Raw genomic sequence first — 25,150 nt, forward strand, 5'->3', positions numbered from 1 at the left:
AGGTCAAAGCCCTTTATTGCTAGAATGACCCACATCCATCTCTCTGAAGAACCTTTTTAAATTGTCAGCGTCATTGCTGAAACAATGTTTGCTAAAAGTAGCATTTGAGTCGTGGGTTTTTAATTTGTTAGCACAGTGTTTCTAGACGCGAATTTCAAAGCTGCAGCGGCTGGAGAGAAATTTCATTAAAGACCGACGATGACATTAGTTACAAACCCGCAACAGGCCCGGCGGCCGGGATCCTCAGGATTGTGCCTGATGATTCCGGAACGAGGCCGTACTCTCGGCCAGCACTGGGCTGAGGATGATTAGCCACACGCTGGGGGCCACGCGGAATTACTTTGCTAATGGCAGCATCTGCACGTGCTGACGTGGTGCCGCCGCCTCCCCTCGCCCCGTCCCCCCCCCCCCCCAGACGCATCACTGTGCGCACTCACAGGCACGCCCGTACCTTTCACGGCCAGGTTCCCGGTGCTGCTCGCCGTGCCAAAGTGGTTGGTGGCCACACAGGTGTAGCTCCCAGCGTCGCCTTTCGTCACATTGACGATTCTGAGGCTTCCGTCTTCAGAAATAGTAATTCTGAAATCAAAGCAAATCAACCCAAAATGGTTAAGTCTGCCATCTTGCACACTGTGAATCGCGGCTACGTCACTGGGCAGCCTCATCTTTCTTTAGGGTGCTTGTACACGTCCACACGCACATCACTAGGACGTGTGACTTATTTAGTACTTTTTACACTTTTGACACCATACTCTCAAACGCCCCTTCTCCCTGGCGAGGGGCGGCTTGTGTGACACAGGACACAATTTTCCCTACATGAAAGAGGTCGTCTGAGTCACACCACAATGAGTGACCTGCTGCCCAGAGAAGCTGCTGTCCCACACGGTCACTTGGAGGTTTCAGGCCCGCAGGGGACAGGAGCACAGCTGGAATTACGAGACGGGCTGAATCTGCGCTTGCAGCTGTTGGAGCTCTGGCTGTGTCCGTCTCGTGGTTCAAAACCAGCTTGGGGACCCTGGCCCCAACGAGGCTGACCCTTTCTTTTGGGGGCTTTAGTAACAGGTGACAAAAGCTGCCAACTGCACAACGTTCTCCCGCCCGGCAGGGGAGGGCTGTCCCCTAACGGTGACCCACGGTTTTTCTGCGCGGCTCTACAAGGGAGTCCCCGCAAAGGGGGAGGTGATGGATTACTAATTACCTTTCAACAAGCAAACAGGGAAATAATCAAACAGTTAAGTTAAATTTTAAATCACCTTTAACACTGTTAGATCAGGGATAACACAACTCACTTACAATAATGTGTAATTAAAAAAAAAATCTCAAAAACCCTCACAGGTTCGTCCTTTCCTTTGTGCACGGTCGGTTCCAGAAGAGAAGCTTGAAGGTCTAAGGCTGCGTGTGAGGGACTGGTCTGCACGTCACGGGGGAGGGGCACAGACTCTAAACCCGAGGCCGGCTCTCAGGGCCCTGCTGCTTTTCATGCCCATCGCAGCAGCCGCCACGGGGCCCAGCCCACCCCTGGGACACCAGCCACGGCCCGGGATGAGGCCAGGTAAGTCACACCCCTCCGAACCAGGGGTCCCTACACCTTGTAAGACAGGACAGGGCTGGGCGCACGGGGAAGGCCCGCCTGCTAAGAGCAGAGGAAGACCATGGCCATGCTGGCTTCATTCTGCACAGAATTCTGTCTCAACCCAAACACCTGGGGGATTTTACAGTCGTGACAGATGGGAAGGTAGGGTGGCCCGCAGCACACCCCCTCGGGGCCGGATGGGCCTAGGGAGGAGCTGCAACCCTTTAAGCGGTGGGAAGCTGCCCCCCTGCCCCAGTCCGCTGGGCTGTGGAGATTAAACCATGCTGTGTGCTGAGGAAGCGCACAGGACCTCAGGGCAGTTGCTAGGGCTAAGCCCACACACCCCCTCTCCTGGGCACCCCCTTGTCCCGCAGAGAGCACAGGGCAGCAAAGCGGCAGACAGCTCAGACCCTGTTTCCGGGTCTGAGGGCCACACAACAGGGAGCTCCTGTCCCATGGCTCTGGGGATCGGGAGTGTGGCCTCAAGGTGCTGGCGGACTTGGCTCCTTTGGAGGCTCTGAAGGCTTGCCTCTCCCCCAGCTCCTGGGGACGTCAGCAATTCTTGGGGTCCCCTGGCTTACAGACACGTTGCTGCTGTCTCTGCCTCTGTGGTTAGGTGCTGTCCTTCCTGTGGGTCTTTGGTGCCGTCTCCCTGCTGCCAGGTCTGCATCCCCACGTATCCCTCTTCTGGCACAGATGGCCACGGTTAGAGGGGTCCGCCCTGATCCAGCACGGCCTCCTCTTCACCTGGTCACCTCTGCAGAGGCCTCACTCCCCAGTAAGGTTATGGCCCAAGGCTTCCGGTAGGCATGACATTTAGGGGCGCACCCTTAAACCGACAGGGTGGCTGGTGCCAGGGTTGAGCGAGCAGCGTCAGGGCCCACTTTGCAGCCATCAGAGGGCAGGAGGGAGTGATGCTGAGGGGGCTGTCGGCAGTGACGCCCAAGCCTCCGCCTGCGCTCCCTGCCTCCCCACGTGCTCCCTGCCTCTGCACACGCCCCCTGCCCCCACAGGGGTTTCCCGGGGATCCCGTCCCTCTGGGTGGGCCTGGACGCTTCCCCAGTAGTAGCTACAGAGACCAGAAATGATGGCTCTTCTGGTGGCATGTGAGCAGTTCAGCGTGGAGGGCGAACTCCACACTGACGTTCGGGGTGGTGACCCACAGCGTGCAAAAGTGTGAGCCCAACAGGAAAGCAAAGACGAAGGCCTACCTGCAGATTCGATTTCTTCTCGGACCAAAACAACTTGTTTATTTGTCAGGTTAAATCAGATCTTTTGTCTTTTGCTTTGGTTACTCTGGCCAGTTTACTTTGATATTAAAATTACAGCTAAAATTAGGTTAGATGGAGAAGCTCTCTCACACATGGTGCCTCTGGTCTTCTGAGCCGCCTGCGGGGGAGCTGAGCGGCCCGTGGGGAGGCCCTGCCTGCACCTGTCCTTCAGGCAGTAGACAGAACGGAGGTTCGGAACAAACACCCGTGAAACAGTGAAAACTTCGAAGGCGAGGGAGGCGGCAATGGAGAGACAGAGAGCTTTTGTCGAGAATGGTTTCTTCAGCTGCTACCTTTATGCAGAATCTCGTCTCCATTAATATAAGGTTTAGAATTCCTTTCTCCCACAGACTTATGATCTGAGATAATTCCAGCATAATCTACAAGGCACTCCCTAATATCGTGATGTTCTGCATCTGTACGTATTTTTATCCAAGCATCACAGTAAGCCCTGTGACTTCTACAACGAGGAAAAAGGTCATTAAACTATAAGGCACGCGAAAGGTGCTACGTAACAACCTCTGAGGACACTGGAAGAGCTGGAAAAATATGGTGTAATAACCAGGAGACACTGCCTATAGAAACCCACGGAGACAGAGGACGCGGCAGAAAGGGGCTGCAGGGCCCAGCACGACGTGGAGCTGAGCGCGAGGCACAGCGAGGGGCAGGGGCGCTGGCTGAGCGACGGCCCGGACTGCTGGGTGCTCCTGGGGGCCTGCGCAGGTGACCACACTCCACCTGCACACCCACCCCGGGAAGCGTTGCCATTCCAGCTCTTCAGGTGAGGAAACGAAACCCCGGGAAGGAAATGAAACGTCCAAGGGCCGTGCGGGGACCGCGGGAGGGGGTTCACACGCAGGTCTCTGCCGAGCCGAGCTCGCTTCCAGTCCTGCCCCATGCAAGAAGGAAGTGGAGCCGGAAGCAAGACCGTGGTAACCGTGTGGAAGAGGCCGCCCTTGATTTTAACACTAGATCTCGGATTCTAATTAAACACATTTTTTAAAATTTTACTGTCAAAATTGCTTTTTCTAATATTGAGAAATCTGTGCGCAAACTAAACTCTAAAATCAAAAGCAAAATTAAAGGACGTGTAAACACGTAACCGGGTGCGGTGAGCAGAGAAGGTTCCTTCACCCCCATGTCGGTAAATGACTGGAGGTCAGTGTCAATTCCCAACCAGGAGGAAGGCCGCTGAGCAGACGGCCTGAGTCGGCAAGGAGAGGAAGTTTCTGCAGCACGAATGGCAACCCTGGCCGTGCTGGTAAAAAGAAGTTTGCATTTTGCTCTGTACCCAACTCTCAGCCCTTGGGGACCGCAGGACCTTGGTCTACTTGCTTTGACCGTCACCCCAGAACCCGACACCGTCGCAGGGGCGGAGAGCAAAGTGCACTCTCCAAGTCCCTCCACCTGTCCCCTCCACCTACACCTGGCCACCTTCGGGGGCCAGCTCACTCCCGAAGTCCCCACTGCCACGCACCGCGGCCTCGCCGTGTCTGTCCTCTGCACAGGAGCAGAGAGCTCCTTCACTGTCGTGGGATCTCGGCTGTCTCCACCCGCCTCCCGGGCAGGCTCTCGTTCTGCGGATCCCGGTACTCCCCGACGGCTCGGCTCCTTTCCAAACGCGTGTTAACACGTGACCTGGGAGAGTCTCAAGCTCCCTGGGCTCCAGTCTGCCATCTCTAAAATGGGGGTCAGAAGAGAAGCACCCCCACGTCAGAAGGTTTCTGTGGAGGTTCAATGTGGAAACGCCCGTGAGACATTGACAGCTCCGGGGTGTGCAGTGGGCGCCTCACCAACGTTAGCCGCAACGACCGTTTTTACTATTATTACTTTCTGCATCATCATACTTAATAGTCACCACATTTTCTTTAAATGGCTCAACGTTCAAAATTAAAGTAATTGAATCGAGGAAATGTCCTGTGGCTGCGAAAGATAGAGACCAATATCCCTTGCCATAAATAGATACTAACCGTGCAGATAAATATGATGAAAACAACCCCCAGTTATTGCACTCCAGCTGGGCATGGCTACCTGCCAGCACAGGGAGCCCCGCCTGCTTCCCTTTGGTAAGAAGGGTATCACCCAGGGGTCTGAAAGTGTTCAGACACCCTAGGACCAGACCGACTTTCCCTGGATGTTCTCGAAAGATTGGAAGAGCCCTTTGATGTCAGAGAGCGTCTGCACACTGGGCACTGCCTGGCGTCACCTGGGAACCTGGAGAGGTGTGAGCTGTGCTTTCTGAAACACGCATCAGTTTGAACCGTGTTCCCGGGATCAAGCTCGTTTACAGCATTACGGCCAAACAGACCATCAACCTGGGCTGGGCGGGTCCCTTTCCTGCAAATTCGTGACATTTCAAGGTTGTCCAATCCACTCCCTCAATTCCCCATCACCTCATCTATCCAAAGAATGTCCGGAACCAGGGCCCGGGTGGTACACTTCTTCCCGGCGAGTGTGCGGACTGAAATGCAGTCAGTCGGAGGGTTTCAGAGCTGCTCTGACACCTCCCGGCACAGACCCGATCTCTAACTTTCTGGTGGGTGACTGAAGTCAGAGAGCACTTTAAAAATCAGAAGCAAATTACAACATTCTCCCCCCCCAAACTCAGCCCCACACATTGTTTTTGAAAGCTTCCCAGCCCCCCAAAGGCCTCTGTGTCTCAAAACTGCAGAGAGGTATCAAGGGAACGGAGACGTCTGGAAAAATTTCCCCACGCAGGTGTGTGAGCCACGTTCCTGTTTCCTAAAAGCTCTGCGGACGTCCGTGCCCAGGGGAGCCATGCCCGTGGGCTCGGAGCCTGCAGGTCTGCTTGGTGTAGAAGTTTCCGTGGTCTCCCATGACCTGGCCGCAATCCTGTCCAGGATCCACAAGGCTTCAGCCCAAGGCCATGTGACCAATGTGGCCTGGACCTGGCTGCTGGTCTGCCTGTCTCTCCCTAGATGGAAAATAAAGCTATTTCTTTTCAGGGAAGAGTCTATTCTTTCCAGGCAAACCATCCAAAAGAACTGCCAAGCCAGTTCTAACATGCAATGCTCATGGTGACAGAACATTCCAGGAAGGGGCACGCGGCCTGATTGCAGGAGCAGCCCGCATCTGCAGGGGCCTGTCCCTCCTGCCAAGGGGAGGCTGATGAAGGAGACCCAGGGCTCAGGCGGGAGCCGGCAGCCCCCGGACTGACAGGTGTTCCTGGGCAGGGGCAGAGATAGGGGCCGCTGTGTGTGGTGCGCAGGGTGTTTAATAAGAATATGGAGGGACAGAGAGAAGGGATCACTGCGAGTCTGTGCTTAACGCAAAGACAAGTCCAGTGCGTGCGCGCCGTCTACACGAGGGTTCCCGGCAAATCTTTCTGCAACGCTCAGCACTCCGCACGTCTCGAGAAATCTGGTGAACAAGGCTCGTGTGTAAAGGTTGGACTCAAAATAAGGATGAAAGGGATAGAGTAACCCTGGAAATACCAGTGACCTCAAGCGACAAAGAAAATGGGCTACCGTTACCCTCCAAGAACTCGCAGTAGCAAATTACTCAAATCGGATAGTCATTAAAGAGAAATGAGGTCAGCTACTATGAACCCCGAAAAGCACGCTTTGTTGCTCTCTGTGCCCACATCTCAGGTCAGGAGACACAGACTTGTTGGGCACGCTTGCCTGGGGTGGACAGTAAGAGCCAGGTAAGGAACGTATGAGAAATTTTCTTCTGTGTGTGTGCCTGGGAGTGAGTGTGTGCACGCATGAGTGTGTGAGCTAGGTCCAAAAATAAGAAACAGCATGGTTATTAACATTTATGAGTTACAGTGATGGGTGAAGAAAAACTGATGTTAATAGCAAGTTCAGTTTTTGAAAATGAGGAAGCCTGAACTGTGAGTGATTTAGGGCGACTCACGCCGTCCTGGTCAAACAGCAGAGGGAAACCGCTTTGAGAGAGCACCGCCCAGCAGGGGGCCTGCATGATTAGTCAGCACCGTGCCCAGCACGCCACCAGCCAGAGCTGCAATTAGACCGAGGTGCTCGGAAAATGGGAAACTGGACTTTTTACACAAGTCTTCGGGGTTGTTTTTTAATACCTGTGCCCAGCACAACGGAAAGTGCCCTCTAGGAAATGCGGCTAAGAGAGTGCACGCCCCTCGCTGCTGCTCACAACCTAATTTTCCAGTTTTCACAGCATCTTCCCAGCCACCCTGCGGTGGGGAGAGACACACCCTGCTGCGCCTGAGGCGCCTGTCGGGAAAGGAGACTCTCAAAGTCACTGGGAAATAAAGTTCCTGGGATGCTAACATTTGATAAGAACCATTTTCCTTTTACGAAATTAAGTGTAAAATGTTCTTTTAAAATGTAAGTTGTTCCTTTGCAACTTTCGACTCTTGTTTCTGTCTAGAGGCAACACACTCCAAGGTTTCCACTGCCCCTAACGACTGCTTCCCGACACTCCAGAATTACACGTTGTTTCTACGTTACGGGTAAAAGTTGGCATAGATTGGGAAAGACGTGTGGTGGATGTAAATCACAGGGTGCCGGGTTCCTTGCCAGCTTATGTTGCGCCACTGGATTAACTTCAGGCTGCTTGCTAGGGTCTCTCTTCTGAGGACAGGGGGTAAGGGAGGCCGAATTCATCAACCAGGCCAGGCGCATCTCCTGGACAGCTGCTGAGTCCTTCCCCTGAATGTCCCCTCGGCCACGGGGTCCTCTCAGGGATTCCAGTCCCTGGACAAGCAGGTGGGCCCTGGGACATTGCTTCTCAACCCTGACACACTTCCTAGGTGGCTGGAAGTGCATTTCGAAGTAGCAAATGTGCGGCTCTGACGCTCGTCTCACTTGGGGGAGGGAGAGGAAAGCACCGTGTAATCAACTTCCAAGAAGCTTGCAAAGCGGTTTTCTTGTGCGGAGACACATGCCCTCGCCTGCAGATCCTGCACTCGGGCCAGCTGCTGACGAACAGCTTTGGAACTCCGGTGGAGATCGGTGCGGAGAACCAGCAAACGCCGTCTCAGCTGGTTTGCTCCCCCCGATGCCGTCTGCAGAGCGCCCAGGCCAGGCTCCCGAGATCAGGCCGGCTGCCCTCGATTCCAGATGAAGAGTCGCCATTCGAAGACAGATGGTCCAGTCCACTTTTCAGGGACATGACGGAAGGTGCCGACGGTGGCCCCACTTTGTAACTTTTGTTTTAAGGGAAGTCTCATCAAAATTATTGTCACTTTTTTTTATCAACTCCTCTGACGTTTTGATTTGAAAACCAAAATGCCTTTCCTCCCAGACTTAGGCCTTTAGAACGTGTCCACGAGCATACGAGGTCTGGCTGAATTCCCCACTCAAGACATATCGGGGGCAAGTTGTCTACTTTCCTCCTCGGAAAACGACGGGGCTGGACTTCACGTCTTCGGGCTTCACAGCTGTCTCCCCAGCCAAGATAGCCAGAGTTCAGGCATTTTAGCAAAAGGAAAAGCGAGCTGGCCCTTGAAACAACTTGTCTCTGCAGAGAAGACATAACACGATGCCTCTGATCTTGCGCAGTGGAAACTGAACTCGAGGCACCAGCTGTTTGCGGGCAGGTTGTCCCAAGGCTGCGCCCCACCGGGGCTCCTGTGTGCTGTCAGCGCGGAGAAGATGGGGTTAAATGGGAGGTTGGAATTCCCAGACAATGGACAGCCGAGACTGTTTAAGAAGTGGTTTATAGTTTCGGGCTTAATTCCCCTGCTCCTTCTTTTCTCTCTTCTTTCTGCCTCATTCATTCAATGCCCGAGTGTGTACCGATCACGGGAGGTCCTCGGGCATACAGGTGTGGGGAGAGAGGCCCCTGCCTTCAGCAACTGCACAGTCTGGATCGCAGCCGAGCCCCATCACCACCAGAACCAGTGAGGAGTGGCAGACTAGATGCTGCACTTTACTGAAGGGACATAGGTGTTTGTGGGGCACGCGGACACCGTGTCCCCATGCGGCCGAGGTCGGGGGGACGGTCAGAGAGCTCCTTGAGGGAGGTGGACTGGCTCTGAATGGATGTGCCGAGTTGGATGCATGTGTGGGAGGGTGCAGGAGTGGGAAGGCTGTCCCCCGCTGTCGGGCACTAACTCTGAGGCAGAGATGGGGCTGGAGGGGTCAGCACAGGGCCAGGTCCAAACGAAGTCTCTAAGTGAGGGACAGGCAAGTGGGCGTGGGATTCACACCGTCCAGTGTGCTGGAGAGTGAGGGAGGGGACTGAACCTCAGCACACGGAGGAAGCTGGGGAACTGGGCAGAAAGCTGGAACCGCGAGAGTCCTGGTGTGTGCTACTCGAGAAATAATTTCCGAGCACACGTTCTACTTAAGTTTAAAGTAATTAAAAGTGCAATTTGAATTAATTGAAAATAAAGTGCAAATTTCAGCTGCTCAGCTGCATTACCTACCTTTCGAGTTCTCAACAGCCATGTGGGGTGCGAGGCTGCCATACTGGCGGTGCAGCCAGAGGCTCCCCATCGCTGCAAAGCAGGCTTTGGGTAGTGCTGGGCTGGGCACGAGGTGAGGAGGGCCTGACCGAGGGCCGTGTGGCCAGGAGACCATGGAGCAGCAACCAGAGGAAACTTTGAGAGCAGAATTAGGAACTGGTTGGGTGGTGGTTGGGGCGGGGACAAAGATTCATGCCTGCTTTATGCAATGAGTTCAGGAGTGTGGAGAGAAGTTGTGTGGGGGTGATGCTCAGCTGAAGCCTAGTTCACCGGTTCTCAGGCCGCCCAGGTGCAAGCTGCGCGAGATAATGCCCTAGTTCTGTAAGCCTGGCCGGGGCGGGGGAGGCAGGGGCTGTGTGCAGGGAGGAGTCTGGTCACAAAGGCTTGGACTGGCTTGTGCTAAGACATTTAGGTTTTACTTCTAGATCACTGTGAAGCCAAATAATCACATGCACAAACGTGAAATCCCATTGACCTCATAGCTGCTCTATGCGTGATACTAAAAGCGTTTACCATCAAGGAGACGGACCCGAGGCAAAGGGAAGTGTGAACAAAGTGGGGCGGGAAGCGGGGAGCATCCTGGGCAGAGGGGATGTGGCCTCAAAGATGCAGTGTGGGCTAAGGGAGCAGGAGAGATGAATCCCACCCGCCAGGTGACTCAGGCTCTGATTCCATGGAACGACGAGACTGAGAAAATGTGGATGGGAGCGTCGGTGACAGTGACAGGGGTGGCTTCCAGAATAGGGGTGCGGCCCGCCCTGCTCTGACTGGTCAGATTGCAGTGGGCCACGGCCCCACGTGCAACCTCCTGTGAACCCCAAACGCCACTGAGGGGCACCCAGGAGGCGCGATGCCGCACGGGGAGAAGAGTGGGACTCTGGGGTCCCTCCCGTGAAGATGTCAGGACGGTGCTCAGCGCTAGTCCTCCTCGTTCTGCTGACGACCCAGGACCCCCGCTCCCCTCTTCACAGCACCCACTCTTTCTCCTGAGGACACTTTCCCCCACTGGATTCGAGCTGTTGGGGCCGTAGTCTGCACGGTTCTCTTTCCCCTTGTGGCCGGGGACCGACCGATGCTGCAACGGTTTGCACAACCCCAGCCCCCTAGGAAAGCAGGACAAAGACCCTGCACGTGGCTGGACTTCACTGACTGGGGCAGCGGCGGCCCGAGCAAACGCTTCCTGCCTGTGAAGAAGCAGCCTCCGCCTTTCCTGGGCCCCTGCCCCCGACAGCGGCTGGGGCCCACTGAGTTTCAAACCTGCTTCTCCCAGGGATTTTCGCAGTCCCTCATATCCTTCCAGTCAAGTTCCCGTTTGCTTGAGTTGGCTAGAGTTATTTCTGTTCACTGCAGCCAAAGAACGCTGACAGGTTAAGCCTGGCTAACGAAGGCCTTGGGGGACCATGGGGACAGGACAGGGCAATCTTAAAGGCTTTTTATGTATTTATTTTGAGAGAGGGGAAGGGAAGGAGACAGAGAGGGAGAGGAACATCGATTGCTGGCCTCTTGCACTCACCCCGACCAAAAACCAAACCTACAACCCAGGCACATGCCCTGACCGGGAATGGAACCAGTGACCTTTTGCTTTGCTGGACGGTGCTCAACCCACTGAGCCACACCAGCCAGGGGAGGCTAACAGGGCAGCTTTCCAGTATTTGGAAGACCGTTTTAGAAGAGAAAGCCGGGCTTTTCCTACACTGCACCAGGGAGCTGGCTGAAAACTCAATGATAAAACCTTGTGCATGAACACGGTGACACATGAAACCCCCCCAGGGGCGCAGCTCTCCAGGGAAGGCACGGGTCTCTAGTACCCATGTTCTGCACCGGGCGGGGGTGGGGGGCCACACAGGCAGGTTTTTCTTGGAGGGGCTCGAGGGTCAGCAGGGGTGCCAGTCAAAGTGCGGACCTTCAGCAACTCCCAAGGTCCCGGTGACACCCTCTGCACAACTTGAATTTTCAAATGCCACTGTCTCGGGCACGTTCTTGCCGGAATATGCTCCCCGAGCTTAAACGGACTCTGGTGAAGAAGAAAAAGGCCATGGGCTCTCGCAGGGAGGGCTGCTAACAGCAGACACACACACACCTTCCCGGATCAGACAGACGGAACGCGCTAGAGCGTGTTTTCTAGGTTTCTCTAAGGTTCTTCAACGCAGGTGGCTTTGTGTCCCCCCTCAAAGTGTGACACCGTGGCTTCACTGTAATGTGGTCGTTCCGTCCCCTCCAGGCCTCACTCACATGTGAGAAAGAACAGTAACAGCATTTGTCCCGTAGCCGTTAACCAGAGCTGCTCTGCGGGGCTGTTTCCTCGTGACCAGGTGGTCTTCTTCACAGGGGGAATGTTATTTCCAGCAGGAAGTCGGTAATGTTTGGCAGAGTAGGCACTGGAGCAAGTCCGTATTTTTATTTTTATGTAAGGCATGCTCTGGAGGGTTGTCAGTTTTTACATCGAAGAGAATCCTATAGTTGCTGAAAAAGTGCTGTGCAAGACACTGCCCGCTGCATCATTAAATAGCCCTCATGTGAGGACATGCATCAGTTAGCTACTGCTGCGTAACAAGTGACCCCAAGCTCAGCTGCTTCGATGGCAAGCATTTATGAGTGTTGGCTGGGGTGGCAGGTGTGCCTGGGCCACGTGTCCCTTCCCCATCCAGAAGGCTTCCCTTGTCTGGTTTGCAAGGTAGTGGTAGGTTTTGAAAAGCAGGCAGGTGGAGCTGCCATGTGCCAGTGTTTTTAAAGCAGCCACTTGCATGATTTTTGCCGAGTGAGTCCCGTGGCTGAGCCCGGTGTCGACATGGGAAGGCGCTGACAGAGGACGTGGTCCTGGGCAAGTGGGGAATACTGGGGGCGTTCGTGCAACCACTCTGCTACTGGAGTCAAGTAACGGAGTTAGGACTTAATGGCAGAAGAAACGTCATCTCTTTGCAAGAATATTTTTTAGGTAATAAACTTTACTAGGTCACTTATTTCCGAGATACTAGGACGCTCAAAATACTAACATCCATTTAGTTCAATCATTATTAATGTGCACTTGCCCTGCTTCTACATGGTGTAAATGTTCTGTTTTCCTAGTCTTATTGTATATAACTCGTATGCTAAGCTGCCTTATTTGTTTTATTTAATTTATTTTTTTGGTTTTCGAGAGAGAGACTAACAAAAAAATACAGTTAAGGCTAAGAGAGATAAATTCTGTGATTTAAAGGGGCAGCAGTTCTTATTACATATGACATTCTCCTGGTCCTACTGTGAGCCAAAGTGACAAGTACACACCTCGACCAGTTTTTTAGGGTTTTATCTCAAATCAGTTGCCGCTAGGGACGCTGTCTTCTACCATCTGCACAGGTTCATTGACAGAGACGTTTTAAAACTCAGAACCCACAGCTAAGAAGGTGACAGATGTAGAGGAAATTTAGCTGCAGATGAAGTTCTTCATTTCGTTTTGGAATATTTTCTTAAAACCATAATGAGACACGTTTTCAAAGGCCTTTGAAGACCGCCGCGGTGGTGCACGGCTTTGGCCGGGAAATATCGCCGGAGACTTGGCCGTGGAATTGGAAACGCTGACTGGAAGGATTTTCACTGGAGCTGTACCAAAGTTAATAGAATGAGAAACTTATTTAAACTGGTTTCAACATTTTCTTACATATTTCCTCGCAACTGACACAAACTCTCAAAGCTGGTGAGACAAAGAATTAATAGGCATGAAATGTCTTTGGGGGCATGTAGCTGGAAAAGAAACCGGAGGATTGGTACAGATCCCAAATTATTTCCGATGAGTCGAAGATTTCTTTTTGATAAATGGGTCACTCAGAAATAAATGGCATGGGCCTGAAAATAAAGAATCAGTTCTTCAAATTACGTGTGGGTGGGTTAGGCATCAAATCTCATGGGGAAGAAATGATTTATATAAGAATAATAATTAGATTGTGGATACCAATTCTAAAACGGTGGGAGCGCGCCCGGCTGCTTTCACACAATGCGTGGAGAGGTGTAAACGTGACTAGCGCTTCTGAGAAGTCACGCCCAGCCTGAAGAGTTCACGGACGCCCCGTGGGGACGCGGGAATTTCCGGTCCCGGTGCACCGAAATATACGAGGAGGTGTTTATACTTATAAAGAGCCTTCCGCCAGCACTCTGTTGATTCCGGGGAACATAACTGAAAATATACTGCCTTCTGAAAAACTGCTCTGAAAATATTACCCGGCTCTTTGTTTTTAATACACTTCCCCCTGGAAGCTAATTTTCTTGACCTGAAAGGACTTGGAAGGATTACATTTTTTCCTTGAAGTTGAGATATTGCTGCTGTTCCCTGCAGTGATATTTATTCCCGTGCACCGAGGCATCACTCCTCTCGACCCTGAAGGGCTCCTGTGTTTCGCTCAGTGTGGTCGGCAGATGCTCTGCATCGACCCTGTGCTCGGGTTCAGGGAACACTCCGACCCCCATCACAGGTGTCTCTGCCTGTGGGTATCTGAGTCCCCAAGCAACTGCTGGCCCTCTGGTCCCCAGGGGCACAAATGAGCTCGTTAATGACACAGCCTTCCATCTTTGTCAGTTGCTCTGGAGGCACGGAAGCATCTAGTAGCTCATGTGTGGACTTGAGGGCCTAGCGTTGGCCTTGTGGCTGCGCTCCCAGGGTGCCCAGAATGGCTCTCCGCACCCGGTCCACACGCCTGGCTCCCTTCTCACGCCCAGCACCCTCGGGTGTAGTCTGCTGCGAAGCCATCCGGCCTCTCCCAGTGTGGACTTCTTTCTGCCTCCCTGCAAGCTGCGGCCCTCGATCCTGCTGCTGCAGGAGGGAGCTCTTGCTCTCCTCGTTGCATCCTAAGGCTTGCAGGTTCTGTGCTTCCTGAGACGGATGCAGTACCTGCCTTCTTTTTATCACGCACAGCTGCATGGGAGAGAGGTGAGAGAGGTCCTTTTACACACACAGGTTGTTTATAGCGAAGTTTCACAGGAATGCATTGGAAAGGTAGCAGGGAAGGTGCAAGGCAGGGCACCAGAAGAATTCAACAGTCTGAGCCACGCCAGTGGCCCTCTAGGGCCACTGCTCTGGTGACCGTGGCCCCACTGCTATCTCCACAGGCCGGCCTCTTCCAGAAGGTCGCAGAGCTGGGGCCACACTGCGCTGCCTTTCAGACTGGGTGTTCCCAGTAACAAGCGTTTAGGGTTCCTCCCTGCTGTTCCCAGGACTGACAGCTGGCGTCTTTTCAATGATGAATATTCCGCTCTCTGCCTGCACCACGGTTTGTCCGTCCACCCCCTGTGCTGAAGAGCATCTCCGTTGCTTCCAGGTTTGGGGCAGCTAGGAATAAAGCTGCTAGAAGCATCCACATGCAGGTTTATGTGTGACATACATTTTCAGCTCTTTCGGGTGAAATCCAAGGAGTGTAATTTCTTGATTGCAGGGTAAGAGGACGTTTGGTTTTATAAGAAACCGTGAACTGTATTTCAAAGTAGCTGCACCATTTTACATTAGTGCCAGCAGTGAATAAAAGCCCCCAAACCCTCACTAGCAATGGGGCGTTGTTGTTCCAGATTTCGGCCACTCTAACAGGTGTGCGGTGGTACATCACTGTTGCTTTAATGTGAACTTTTCTGATGAGAGATGATGTGGAGTACCATTTCATGTGCTAAGTCCCCATCTTTACCTCTTCCCGGGTGAGTTGTATCGTTAAGGTCTTTGGCCAAAAACCAAGTTGCAGGGTGAGATCGGGTGAGTGGGGAGGGTGGGGCATGGGGGTCATGACATTTTGGTCAAAAACTGCTGAACACTCAGCACACGTGGGCCGGTGCGCTTGTAAATCACCCATCATGAAATGGGCAATCGCGTTGAGAGAGTCTTCAAAACAAATTCACGGAGGCTGAATGCAGCCCCTCTCAACACCGCCAGCTGGTGCCCTGGTCCAGATGAGCTCCTAGAACACTCACCTGGGGGGAGGGGAAGCCCGTACTACAAGGGGCTGCCGTCTGGAAGGTAATTCCAGTTTTTTGGGGTTTTTCATCTAATCTTGATCGTTATGTGTGACTTCTGAAGTTCAACCCTTAGATCGTGGTGGGCGCCTCGTGTCTCTTCTGCCTGCTGTGTTTAGCGGTCCATTTAACTTTGGAATATTTCAGGAGATGTTTTTCATGGCAGCTCTGCCCTCTTGATTAGTTCTGCTTCCGCCAACATGAAATGAGGCTGCACCCCTGGGGAGCCCGCTGCTGGGGACTGGCGCGTGTCCCCTCCGAGAGCTCCGGGTGACGACGCAGGACAGGGACTGCAGTGAAACATCGGTTTATAACCTACTTAATTCTGACAGTAGGAATTCGTATAGTGAGAAAAAAGTGATTAGAAAAGAACATCCAAGACTTTTAAATCTAAACAAATTGTCCAGAAAGAGCAACTCAAAACCCGTCAGGCACAGCGGCTAAAACAGAAAACTCCACGTGGCCTCGCTGTGATGGCCCCCTAGACCTGGGCTGCCCAGCTGTGAGGTGGTCCCGCCCGCTTGCCCACCACACTGCTTCCAGTCTGCACGCTGCAGCTCGCTCTGGAGGGGCAGCCTGCCGGCCGAGGGCAAGAGAAGTCTGCAGCGAACGATCTGACGGGACGGTGTTTCAGCTCCACGAAACCGAAGCCGCAGAAGCTGTGGGTCGGGCTACCTATCCCGGGCACCAGAAGTTCCGACTCTTCCCCACCCCTACCCCCCGGCCACGGGAAGAGGAGGAAAGTCAGACGCTGCGGCTCTATGGATTCAGGGGCAGGTGTTCTCGGAACCACCCGGAGGCATTCTCTGTCGACAGAATGAAATCCAAAGGTCAGAGGAAAAAACTGATAAATATAATTGCCGTTTCCTTGCGGCACCATATTTGATGACAAGACATTTGACACAGTGACAATTTAATATGTGGAAAGGGGAGAAAGACCAGACACGCTGTCCGTTGGTAGTAACTGATCCTCCGCACATCCCCACCAGGCGCCGGGGGGCAACTCTCATAAAGAGCTTCTTTGCTGAACCCAAAGGGAGGAGGTGAAAGACTTGTTTATTTCAGCAGAGTTTCTGCTTTCTCTCTGGAAGATGAGGTGACCCAGTGACATGCAGCCAAGGCCTCGGGGGACGCTGGGTGACGGACAGGCCATCGAGATACGGCTCTGGATGGAAACAGTCTTCCTCAGGGCAGGTTTACAAAGCTGCACTGGTCCTGTACGACACCCAGATACGCCCCCGTCTTGTGCAGGGTTGTGCTGTAGAAAAGTGCGTTTGGGAGTGAGTGCCTCAGGAACCGCCCGTGTGCTCAGCGACCCCAGCTGCCGGCTGGGTCTGCAGTTACTTGTTATCTGGCAGCCCGCCTGCTTGCCCAACACACTGCTTCTGGTCTGCATGCTGCAGGTCACTCTGGAGGGGCAGCCTGCTGGCCGAGGACAAGAAAAGTCTGCAGTGAATGATCCCACAGGAGGGTGTTTCAGCTCCAAGAGCAGCGAGTGCAAAGGCCCTGAGGCAGAGAGGAGGCTGAGGCCTTGGACTACCTGCAAATCCGGTGTGACCACAGCCAAGTGGAAGAGCTGTCGAATGGCAGGGGGGGCCCGAGATAGGAGCAGAGGCCCGGCTCTGCGAAACTTTGTGGGACCGGGCAAGGAAGGACCACAGGGGCTTAGCAGCTCTCTGTCCTTGAATGAGACAATTACCATGTTTTGCCATGTATAATGCGCACCCATGCTTTTCGCCCAAACTTGCAGGAAAAAAAATCTTGTGTTTTAATTTGAGTTATTTATTTATATTTAGCAACAAAACTGATCATCGTATTCCAGGGTATTATTTTGCATACGAATATCATTACTGCTTTCTAGAGTTACACTTTTAACACATGAGCATAAATGAAAGAATCAAAAACATTTACATAGATACGGACTTGCTACTACCCATGTATAATGCACATCCTTAGTTTTCCCTCAAAAAAGTGCGCATCGTACACGGCAAAATACGGTAATATCTCTGCACCTCATTTATTTTACCTCCTTTAAGACGGTCTAAAACATCACTCAGGGAAAGCTGTGTTTCAGAATGCGGGATTTCTAATATTAAGGAACCTGCTACGGTACCTGGTTGGTTTGTTTTAACATGACACCCCCCGCCCCCAGTCTGATGTGGCTCCTCACGATCCATCATTATCTTGCAGATAAACGTTGGGGGAAAGCGAGACAAAGTCTAGAGCCTCCGCATGGTTTTGCCACCACATGAGTTTTCTATGAAACTGTCCAAAGTACACAAACGAGCTAGGAAGAAGGAAACAGAAAACCTCTCATTTCGGAGTGTTTGGGATTTCCCCGACGGAGGTACAGGACTGCAGGCCTGTGCCGGCAGGTGAGGCTCTTCCTGGGTGCCTGGCCGGTGGAGGAGGGTCAGGATACTCCCTCTCCTTCCCCGCTCCCTGCCCCTCTCCCTCTGGGCCAGACACCCAGGGAGGGCCCTCCCATCTGTTCCACTTGGCCCACGAAGTTCAGCTCCTTCCCCTCCCCGGCTCTGTGGGCTTTGCCATAGGTATAGGTGTTTGGATGACAGAGCTTCTCACGTCTCAGACCTAATGGGACCAACGGGGACCGCCACTGCCAGCCAAACCCCACGAAGAGAACGGGCCTCCTGGAGTTTCTAGGTCAGAACCTCCTCCCACAGAGTGAGGCGAAAGTGCCTTTATATAGTAACTTGTTTAATTAAGATAACAGATGTTACTATTCCGTGAGTCCTGGTGAGCCCCGTTTAATTGGACCCTCATTCACAGGGCTGTGACTGGTAAAAACCAATCAGAACAACCACTTCCCTTGTAGGAGGCTTTGCTTTGTTTCCCCCTACAATTACATTGAATAAACAATACCCCAGGCACACATCCATCTAAAAGAGGCACCTTTAATGGCATGGGAGTTTGACATAAGCAATAATGTCCGAGTAGAATAATTTCCTGCTTTAGGGGCATGTTATATTTTCTGCTTTATCTATCAGGTGCGAAGTGAGGCTGACTGCTGCTCAGGAGAACCAGCCGAGAACACCCTCACGTGGGCCTGGGGAGCAGCCTGGTGATTATACGGGAAAGGCTCTGGCTGCCGCTTTCCCGCTTGGGTTTTGAAATAATCTGGGAGGTTACCCCTCCCAACCGACACCCTGCCAGGCATGTCAGATGACAGAGGAAAGAGAGAAGAAAAGGGGGAAAACACCAGTGAATTAGCAGAATCTCCAGGAAAGACATTATTTAACCATCCTCTGGAAACTACAAAGAGCCCTGAACTGACCTCAGGAAACTGGTTCTCGGCCAACTGCCCCCGCACCCCGAGGGATCCGAAACCTCCCTGTCTTCTGGTTCTCATCGGCCCCACCAGGAACGCAGGGGAGCTGGGCGCCCACTGCCCCCAGGGCCTGGTGGGGGAGATGCACGAACAGGGGGTGTGAGCAAGTCCTCACCACACACTTTGCTTGTGCTTGAAAATAAGAGGATGAATGATGAGCATAGGAAAACACACTCTTTTTCTTTTTTAATCCCCACCCGAGGATATGTTCGTTGATTTTAGAGAGAAGGGAAGGGAGAGAGAGAGAGGGAGGGAGACACTGGTGTGAGAGGGAAACATGGACCAGGTGCTTCCCGCAGGTGCTTTCCACATGCGCTTACACGGGGGAAGGAACCTACAACCTTTGGTGTGCGGGAGGACGCTCCCACCCACAGAGCCACCCGGCCAGGACAACGTACTCTTTCTCTACGTTTTCTTGAGACGTGTACCCTTGGGGCCAAGCCTTCCTGTTTCTGTTTTTGACAGAGAAATAGGTGCAGCAATGAGTCACCTTTACTGTGGCTCTGAAAGAGAACAGGGCTCACTCGGGAGGGTGAAGGGGACTGCCTGACAGGGCGCCCTAACAGAGGACGCGCCGGGTGGGCAGCCGCCGGGGGGTCCCACGCCCTTGCTGCAGAGACACGCCTTCCTCAGCTCTGGCTGGCGCTGCCCACGGGGAGGCAGGCTAACCATCCATCCATTAACAATACACCAGAAATCCGCTGACACGACATCTTCCAAATTTCAATGGTTAGGAGCCGATTTACAAAGTCAGACACGGTGTTGCATGCTGCGCGGTGCTGGCCACAGAGACGCCGTCTGCAGGCTGGATCTGGGGAAGCCTTCCGTCCTCATTGCCAAAGCGAGAGGGGGAAGGGCTTCCTTCAGTTTGGACGTCCTGTTACAGAGCCATCAACGTGGAAACCGAGAGCTGGGGGGCCAGTGAGTCCCAGAGGCTGGGGAGCCACGCCCCAGAGAGGGTTCTGGAACCATGTTCCAAACCCTGCCCTTGCCTGAGTTTCTTATGCATGGCCCCCTCTGGGGCCCCTCCCCCCACTCTCTCACCCCCTCCTCGCCTTCCAGTGGCAGGCAGGTGCAGCGCCCTCAGGTGTGCAGGGACAGAGGACAGGCGAAACCCACCGGCCCCGAGCCCTGCCATTCAGAGGCTGCGTTTACTCCATGAACAGATTCAAAGAAGGCGGGATGCTCTGGGCCCTCCGCATAGTCAACTCCTCCCCCGCACTGGAAAGGAAGATGAAGGGTGGTTTTTAGGTTTCTGGATGGAGCAACAAGAGGGAGATGACGGGACAGAGAGGCCAGGTTTTGGGCGGAGGCGGGCGGCGGTCAGGGCTCTGCTCGGGGAACCGTGAGCCCGTGCTGCTTGGGGGAGGCGCCTGGGCTGCAGAGGGACCTCTGGGAGTTGTTAGTATAGATGGCGCTCAAACCATTGGAGTGGATGGGGGCGCCTAGAGATGGGGCGGGGGAGAGCAAAGCGGGTGAAGTGCAGGAGGAGGGTGAAGACACGCTGGCCAGTGGATCCAACAGAGAGGGGCCCACCGAGCAGGGTGAGGTGGACCGCACGGGAAGTGGCAGGGAGAGTGGAGGAGCGAAATTTCTCATTGTCCTTGAGAAAATGAAGAAGGGTGATAGTGATTTTAAAGTGCGTTGTTTTTCCTGAGTCAGAACATATTGAATTCACCTCAAAAACGTTTTTCTTTGTGTTAAGAGCAGCCAACCTCATTTTTTCTATAACAACTTTACTCATCCGTTGGAACAAACCACCTCTTTTGGAATAAAATCCTTTGGAGCGAATCAATATGCGGGAGAGTCAGCGTGTGTGGAAGGGACTGAATATATGAAAAGCTCCGTCTGAGTCCTGTCTGACCACGGAAGACCTTTGGGGCATCCCTTTCTCTCAGCCCCTCCCTCCCCTGCCACGGCCGCACCTCCCAAAGGTCTCGGTCCAGGCCCCATCACAGGACGTTCCTCAGCTCCTGCTCCCCCACGCATTCCTCTGGGCCCTGTCCCACCTCACCTCTTCCCCAAGGTCAGAGGAGAGGACGGGCTCATCCTGCTCCCCATCAATCGTGGAATGGGGATCCTGCACCTCCTGTCCCCTCCCCACACCTTTGCCTCCTAATCTTTGCCAGAGTGGTTTCCCCAGGTGGCACCTGTGCCCCATCCTAATGCCCTCCTTTCTAATAAGACCCTGGCCACTGGTGGGTACCTCCCATGCGGCGTGCCTGGCTCCCCCCTCCATGCGTCGGCTGGCGTCTGCAGGACGTCCTCCCTGCGACTCGGCCCTCTGAGCTCTGATCTTGCTGAGAGCATTGATTCCCGGGTGACTTCTGACCTCACTGTCAGAGGGCAGCTACAGTGGTGGCCGTCCTCTTTCCGACCATGTCCAACACTGCCTGTTTGGGAGACTCTCTTCCACGGAATCTCTGAACACCGTTTCCTGGCTCTCCTGGTTTCTGACGAATCTGTCGGTCCCTCTCTCTTGTGCACTCAACACAGTTTACAAGTGTCCGGCCAGGACTCTCGGGCTTTGCCATGTCCTCTCATCTCGTCGAAGAGGATGAGTGGGAAGCGGCGCTTCCTGTCCCCGTCTGTCCCAGGAGCTCCGACAGGTGCAGCCCCCGCTGAGTCACATCATGTCCCATGTCAACAAGGCTCTGGTCCACCAGTGGCTCTCTGGAAAGGTGTCCCGCCATGCGCCACTCCCATGCTGTGAATATTCCCACTTGGTTGATGTCAAACTACCAGTGTGACATCTCCGAACAGGGACCTGGGAAGAGCGGCCGGGCAGGACGGTCCCTGGTGCCACTGCCTGACGCATGTCTCAGATTGAGCTGGAGTCCTCATGCACCCCAGTGGGCCGTCTCCTCCCGGAGGTTACGCACAGGCAGCAGGAAACCCCTGCAGCCCTGGGGTCAGAGGCCGCAGTCCTGTCCCTGTCATGCCCTTGGGGCCACTCAAGCAAGTGGCCTTGCTTGGAGGGCCAAACACGCCCCCCCCCTCCCCCCGGTGCGCCCTCTCACGCAGAGCTGTTTTCCTCGCCGCCGACGCACAGCCCAGCATGCCTTTCAGAGGTGGGGAGGGCTAAGTAACTCAGGCCGGTGCTATTAATTACTCGTCTTCTCTTACCTTTTAAAACTCTCATTCTACGTTATAGTTGTGTCGTCTCACTCAGGAAGGACAGTTGGGTTACAAAGCGTTTCTTATTCCTGCGACGGGAGGAGGAGTTGCGGACCTTAAGACGCACACCGCCACTTCAGTGCGGTCTTTGCCACCGCCTGGACTTCTCACTGGGCCTCCTGTGGTTCTCCTCTGCGCACACTCCAGGTGCCACTTGTCACCGTCATACAGAGAGCCGACTGCTATCTAGCGACATCATTTCGCAAGAGGGGCTTGGAAACCCATGGGGACAGTCACCAGGGGGAGCCAATCAGCGCCAGCCTGCGTGAGACTGGAATACACGGGTGAAACCGCAGACCTTCCACACGGGTCCGTCCTGCAGATTGGACACCCAGGGATGACAGCGGCAGGAGAGTCCCGGATTCTCTGTCTGAGAAGGCACCAGCCCTGGGGTCACCTCACTTCCACCTGAGGGTCACTCAGTTCCACCTGATGACACGGAGCTGCTTCCTCCGAACAAAGGCCGGCTGAGGCAGTTCGAGGCTTCACTCGCCTCTTCCCCGAGGGGTGTGCGTGTCTGTGACGCAGCCCTGGGAGCAGACCGCTGTGCCCCCCACCATGCCCCCCACCGCCACCGAAGCTACAAAGCCACGGATCTGAGGCTGCCAATGCGTTACTGAAACCGCGAAAGGAGTAACAGTGGAGCGTCAGCGGGCCGGCCTTCCCTGCGTTAAGGTGCTCTGTTTTTCCTGCTCATGTCGGACTCATCATCACCCGCTCCACATTCCTTTCGCTGCCAAGAGAAGCAGCGCGTGCTTCCTCCTCCAAGCACAGCTGGTGCAGGGGTGGGATGCGCCAGGCCTGATTGGCCTTGGCTCCGACGTGACCTGGCTTTACACCCTCGGCCAGTGAACTGCCCCCCCGAGCCCCAGCCCCTGGTCTGAATAGGGGAAAACAGTCGGGTTGGTCTCACCGTGCTTTTCTGGGGACTGACAAGAACACACGTGACGTGCTCAATGCACAGCACAGCCAAGGTAGAAAAGAAGCTGACGTCACCACCACCACCAACACGCGGGGACAGATGAGGGCCATGGGACAACCCAGGGACCCGTGAGAAGAGCCAAAATAAGAAGAATCCTGTATCCCAGGGATTCGATTCAAAAGGCCGTGCGGCGACCCGACTCTGTCCCCCTTCCTCAGCCTGCCCCGCACTCCACCCCCACTCAAACCTCCCTCCGTGCTTCCCTTTTGAGTATGTTTCCTGCTTCTTGCTTCTCCTGCCCCTGACACATCCCACCGCCACCCTCTGCACCAGTCTCCAGGACTCAGAGGATTTGGGTTTGTGGGTTCATTCGTTTCGTACCAAACACTGAGTATCTACGGTTCGAGGTGAAGTCCCAGGAGCAGGGGCACTGATGTGGCCAGAAACATGGCATGTGCCCCCTGGCTTCCCAGCCTGAGAGGGAAATGAACATTAATGAAATAATTATGCCCACAAACACACATTATAACTGCCAAAGGGAGGAAGATACAGGGGGGAGGGGAAGATGGAAAAAAAAAAGAAAGAGGGGGAAAAAAAGGAAGGAAGGAAGGAAGGAAGGAAGGAAGAGAGGGAGGGAGGGAGGAAGGGAGGGAGGAAGGGAGGGAGGAAGGGAGGGAAGAAGGAAGGAAAAGCCACCCCCATTCCCAACTGCGGGGCAGCCCCTGTTACCGTTTGCTGGGGTTTCTCCCAGGCTCCTTTCTGTCTACGTGTGAGCGTCACAACGCCCACGTGCGTGTTTGTTGGAGGCTGGACTGTAAATTCACATATTGCTGAACATGAAATTGTAACTGTTTTACCTGCATCGAGGGAAAACCGCCCTTGAAGCCACAGAAGAACCATTCAGCCCCTTTTCTGTGACAGCCGCAGAGCCCCGGCACGAACCGGGTCACGCTGGGGCCCCAAACACACCTCGTGCAGGGGACGTGTGGGACAGGCGTGCGTCGGCTGCACTGGTCAGGGCTGTGATGCGGGGAGCTCCTTCTCGTGGGAGATGTGAGTGAGTGCTGGCTTCAAACATGCCGGTCACGGGGCTCCTGCACCAGTCACTACACCCATACTGGGGACACCAGGGTCAGATGCCAGGAGGGGGCCGAGCAGGGACTCAGGGGAGAGGGTCAGTTATCATGGGGACACTTTAATCAGGAGCCATCTCGAGATGGAGGACCTCATTTAAACCCTCAAATAAAATTCCAATTCCCTCTCCGCTCCTCCTGAGGCAGAAGGGAGCCGCGACCACATGGAGGGGACAGGTGGCGGGCCATCCCTGCCCGAGTTCCGTCACCACTCTAGCCCCGACCCTGACAGTGTGACACGGTGTGACACAGGCTGACACGTGCTGCCGAGGCAGGAGAGGCTTGTGGCGGAGGGTAAGCGAGGACTGTGCTGCCGATCCTTCCAAACATGGCGAACAAATCTCTCTAAACTCTCTGCAGCTGTGCTTCGGGCGTTAAAGCCACACCCCTTTTATCCGCTGCTCCAGGGGACACTGCCCAGGTCGTGGGGCGAGTTCCAGGTCTGGGTCTGGGAGCAGGGTTAGCTCTGTGCATTTCCATGGCTGCATGTGCAAAACTAAAGTGACAGACGGCCGCCCATGCACAGGGCACAGGTCCTGTCCGGAGCAAGACTGAGGCTGCTTCGAAGCTGTTCTGCCTCCAAGGCAGGACCTCCATTATTACGGAGATGAGCCGCCACTAATTATGGCGATAACATAATTGCTCCCCAGGGCTGAACTGCTAGGAAGGAGGTACTGCTCCTTCGGAGATATCCTGAGGGCAGGTTTCTCTTGAAGAGCACACCCACAGACGGGGCTCCCAGCAGAGAAGCAGACGCCTGAAGCAGTCAGCTTCCCTTCCTGGCAGGGATTCAATGGGCCTTTCGGGAAAACACCTGCCGGTACCTTGGTCTGCCTCCCAGAGGCCTCGACTCCAGGCCAGCGTTTCACACCTAGTGCAAGTCTGCAGCCCTGGGCTGGGACTTCCCTCCCTGTCTACACGAGCATCACCTCTCCCAGAGGCCTCTGGGAAGAGAGGCAGATTATGGCCATGAGCCGGCTTCACGGCAGGAACAGACTCCAGAGTCTCTGGACAAGATGCCATGCATTTTGTTCCTATTTGGGTCGAATATTCCACAAACCACGAGCCTTGATCTGATCGCACCGCAGGGTCAGCTGAGCTGAAACCGCTGTGTCCATCTGGGAGGAAGCGCTGGGGACAGCCTCATTGTGTCTCCAGAACCTGGTGGCAGTGGCCTGGAGTGCTCATCTGGGTCCCCGGGTCCAGCCGCCACCTTGGAGCTGTACGAAGTTCACCTCCCAAAAGCGCCCAGTGCTTACTCCTTCCTTGACCCTTCCTGCTCCCGGGCTTCTTTCTCCTGGCTGTTCTTTCACCTCCTTGGTCCTGTCTCAGGCTCCCCCAGGGCT

At 54.3% G+C, this 25,150-nt stretch overlaps 1 protein-coding gene across 3 annotated transcripts in view; it reads right to left on the reverse strand.

Annotated features, from left to right (window-relative positions):
* The window catches only part of CNTN4 (contactin 4), a 314,773-nt gene that overhangs the window by 50,018 nt on the left and 239,605 nt on the right, over window positions 1–25,150 (reverse strand). For all 3 annotated transcript variants that reach the window (XM_024566039.4, XM_045199695.3, XM_045199696.3), the window contains one exon: window positions 452–579. In XM_024566039.4, the coding sequence (XP_024421807.2) occupies window positions 452–579 (128 nt within the window). The remainder of the gene's footprint in view (window positions 1–451; window positions 580–25,150) is intronic.

The sequence above is a fragment of the Desmodus rotundus genome, chromosome 8, assembly GCF_022682495.2.
Source record: "Desmodus rotundus isolate HL8 chromosome 8, HLdesRot8A.1, whole genome shotgun sequence".
NCBI lineage: Eukaryota > Metazoa > Chordata > Mammalia > Chiroptera > Phyllostomidae > Desmodus > Desmodus rotundus.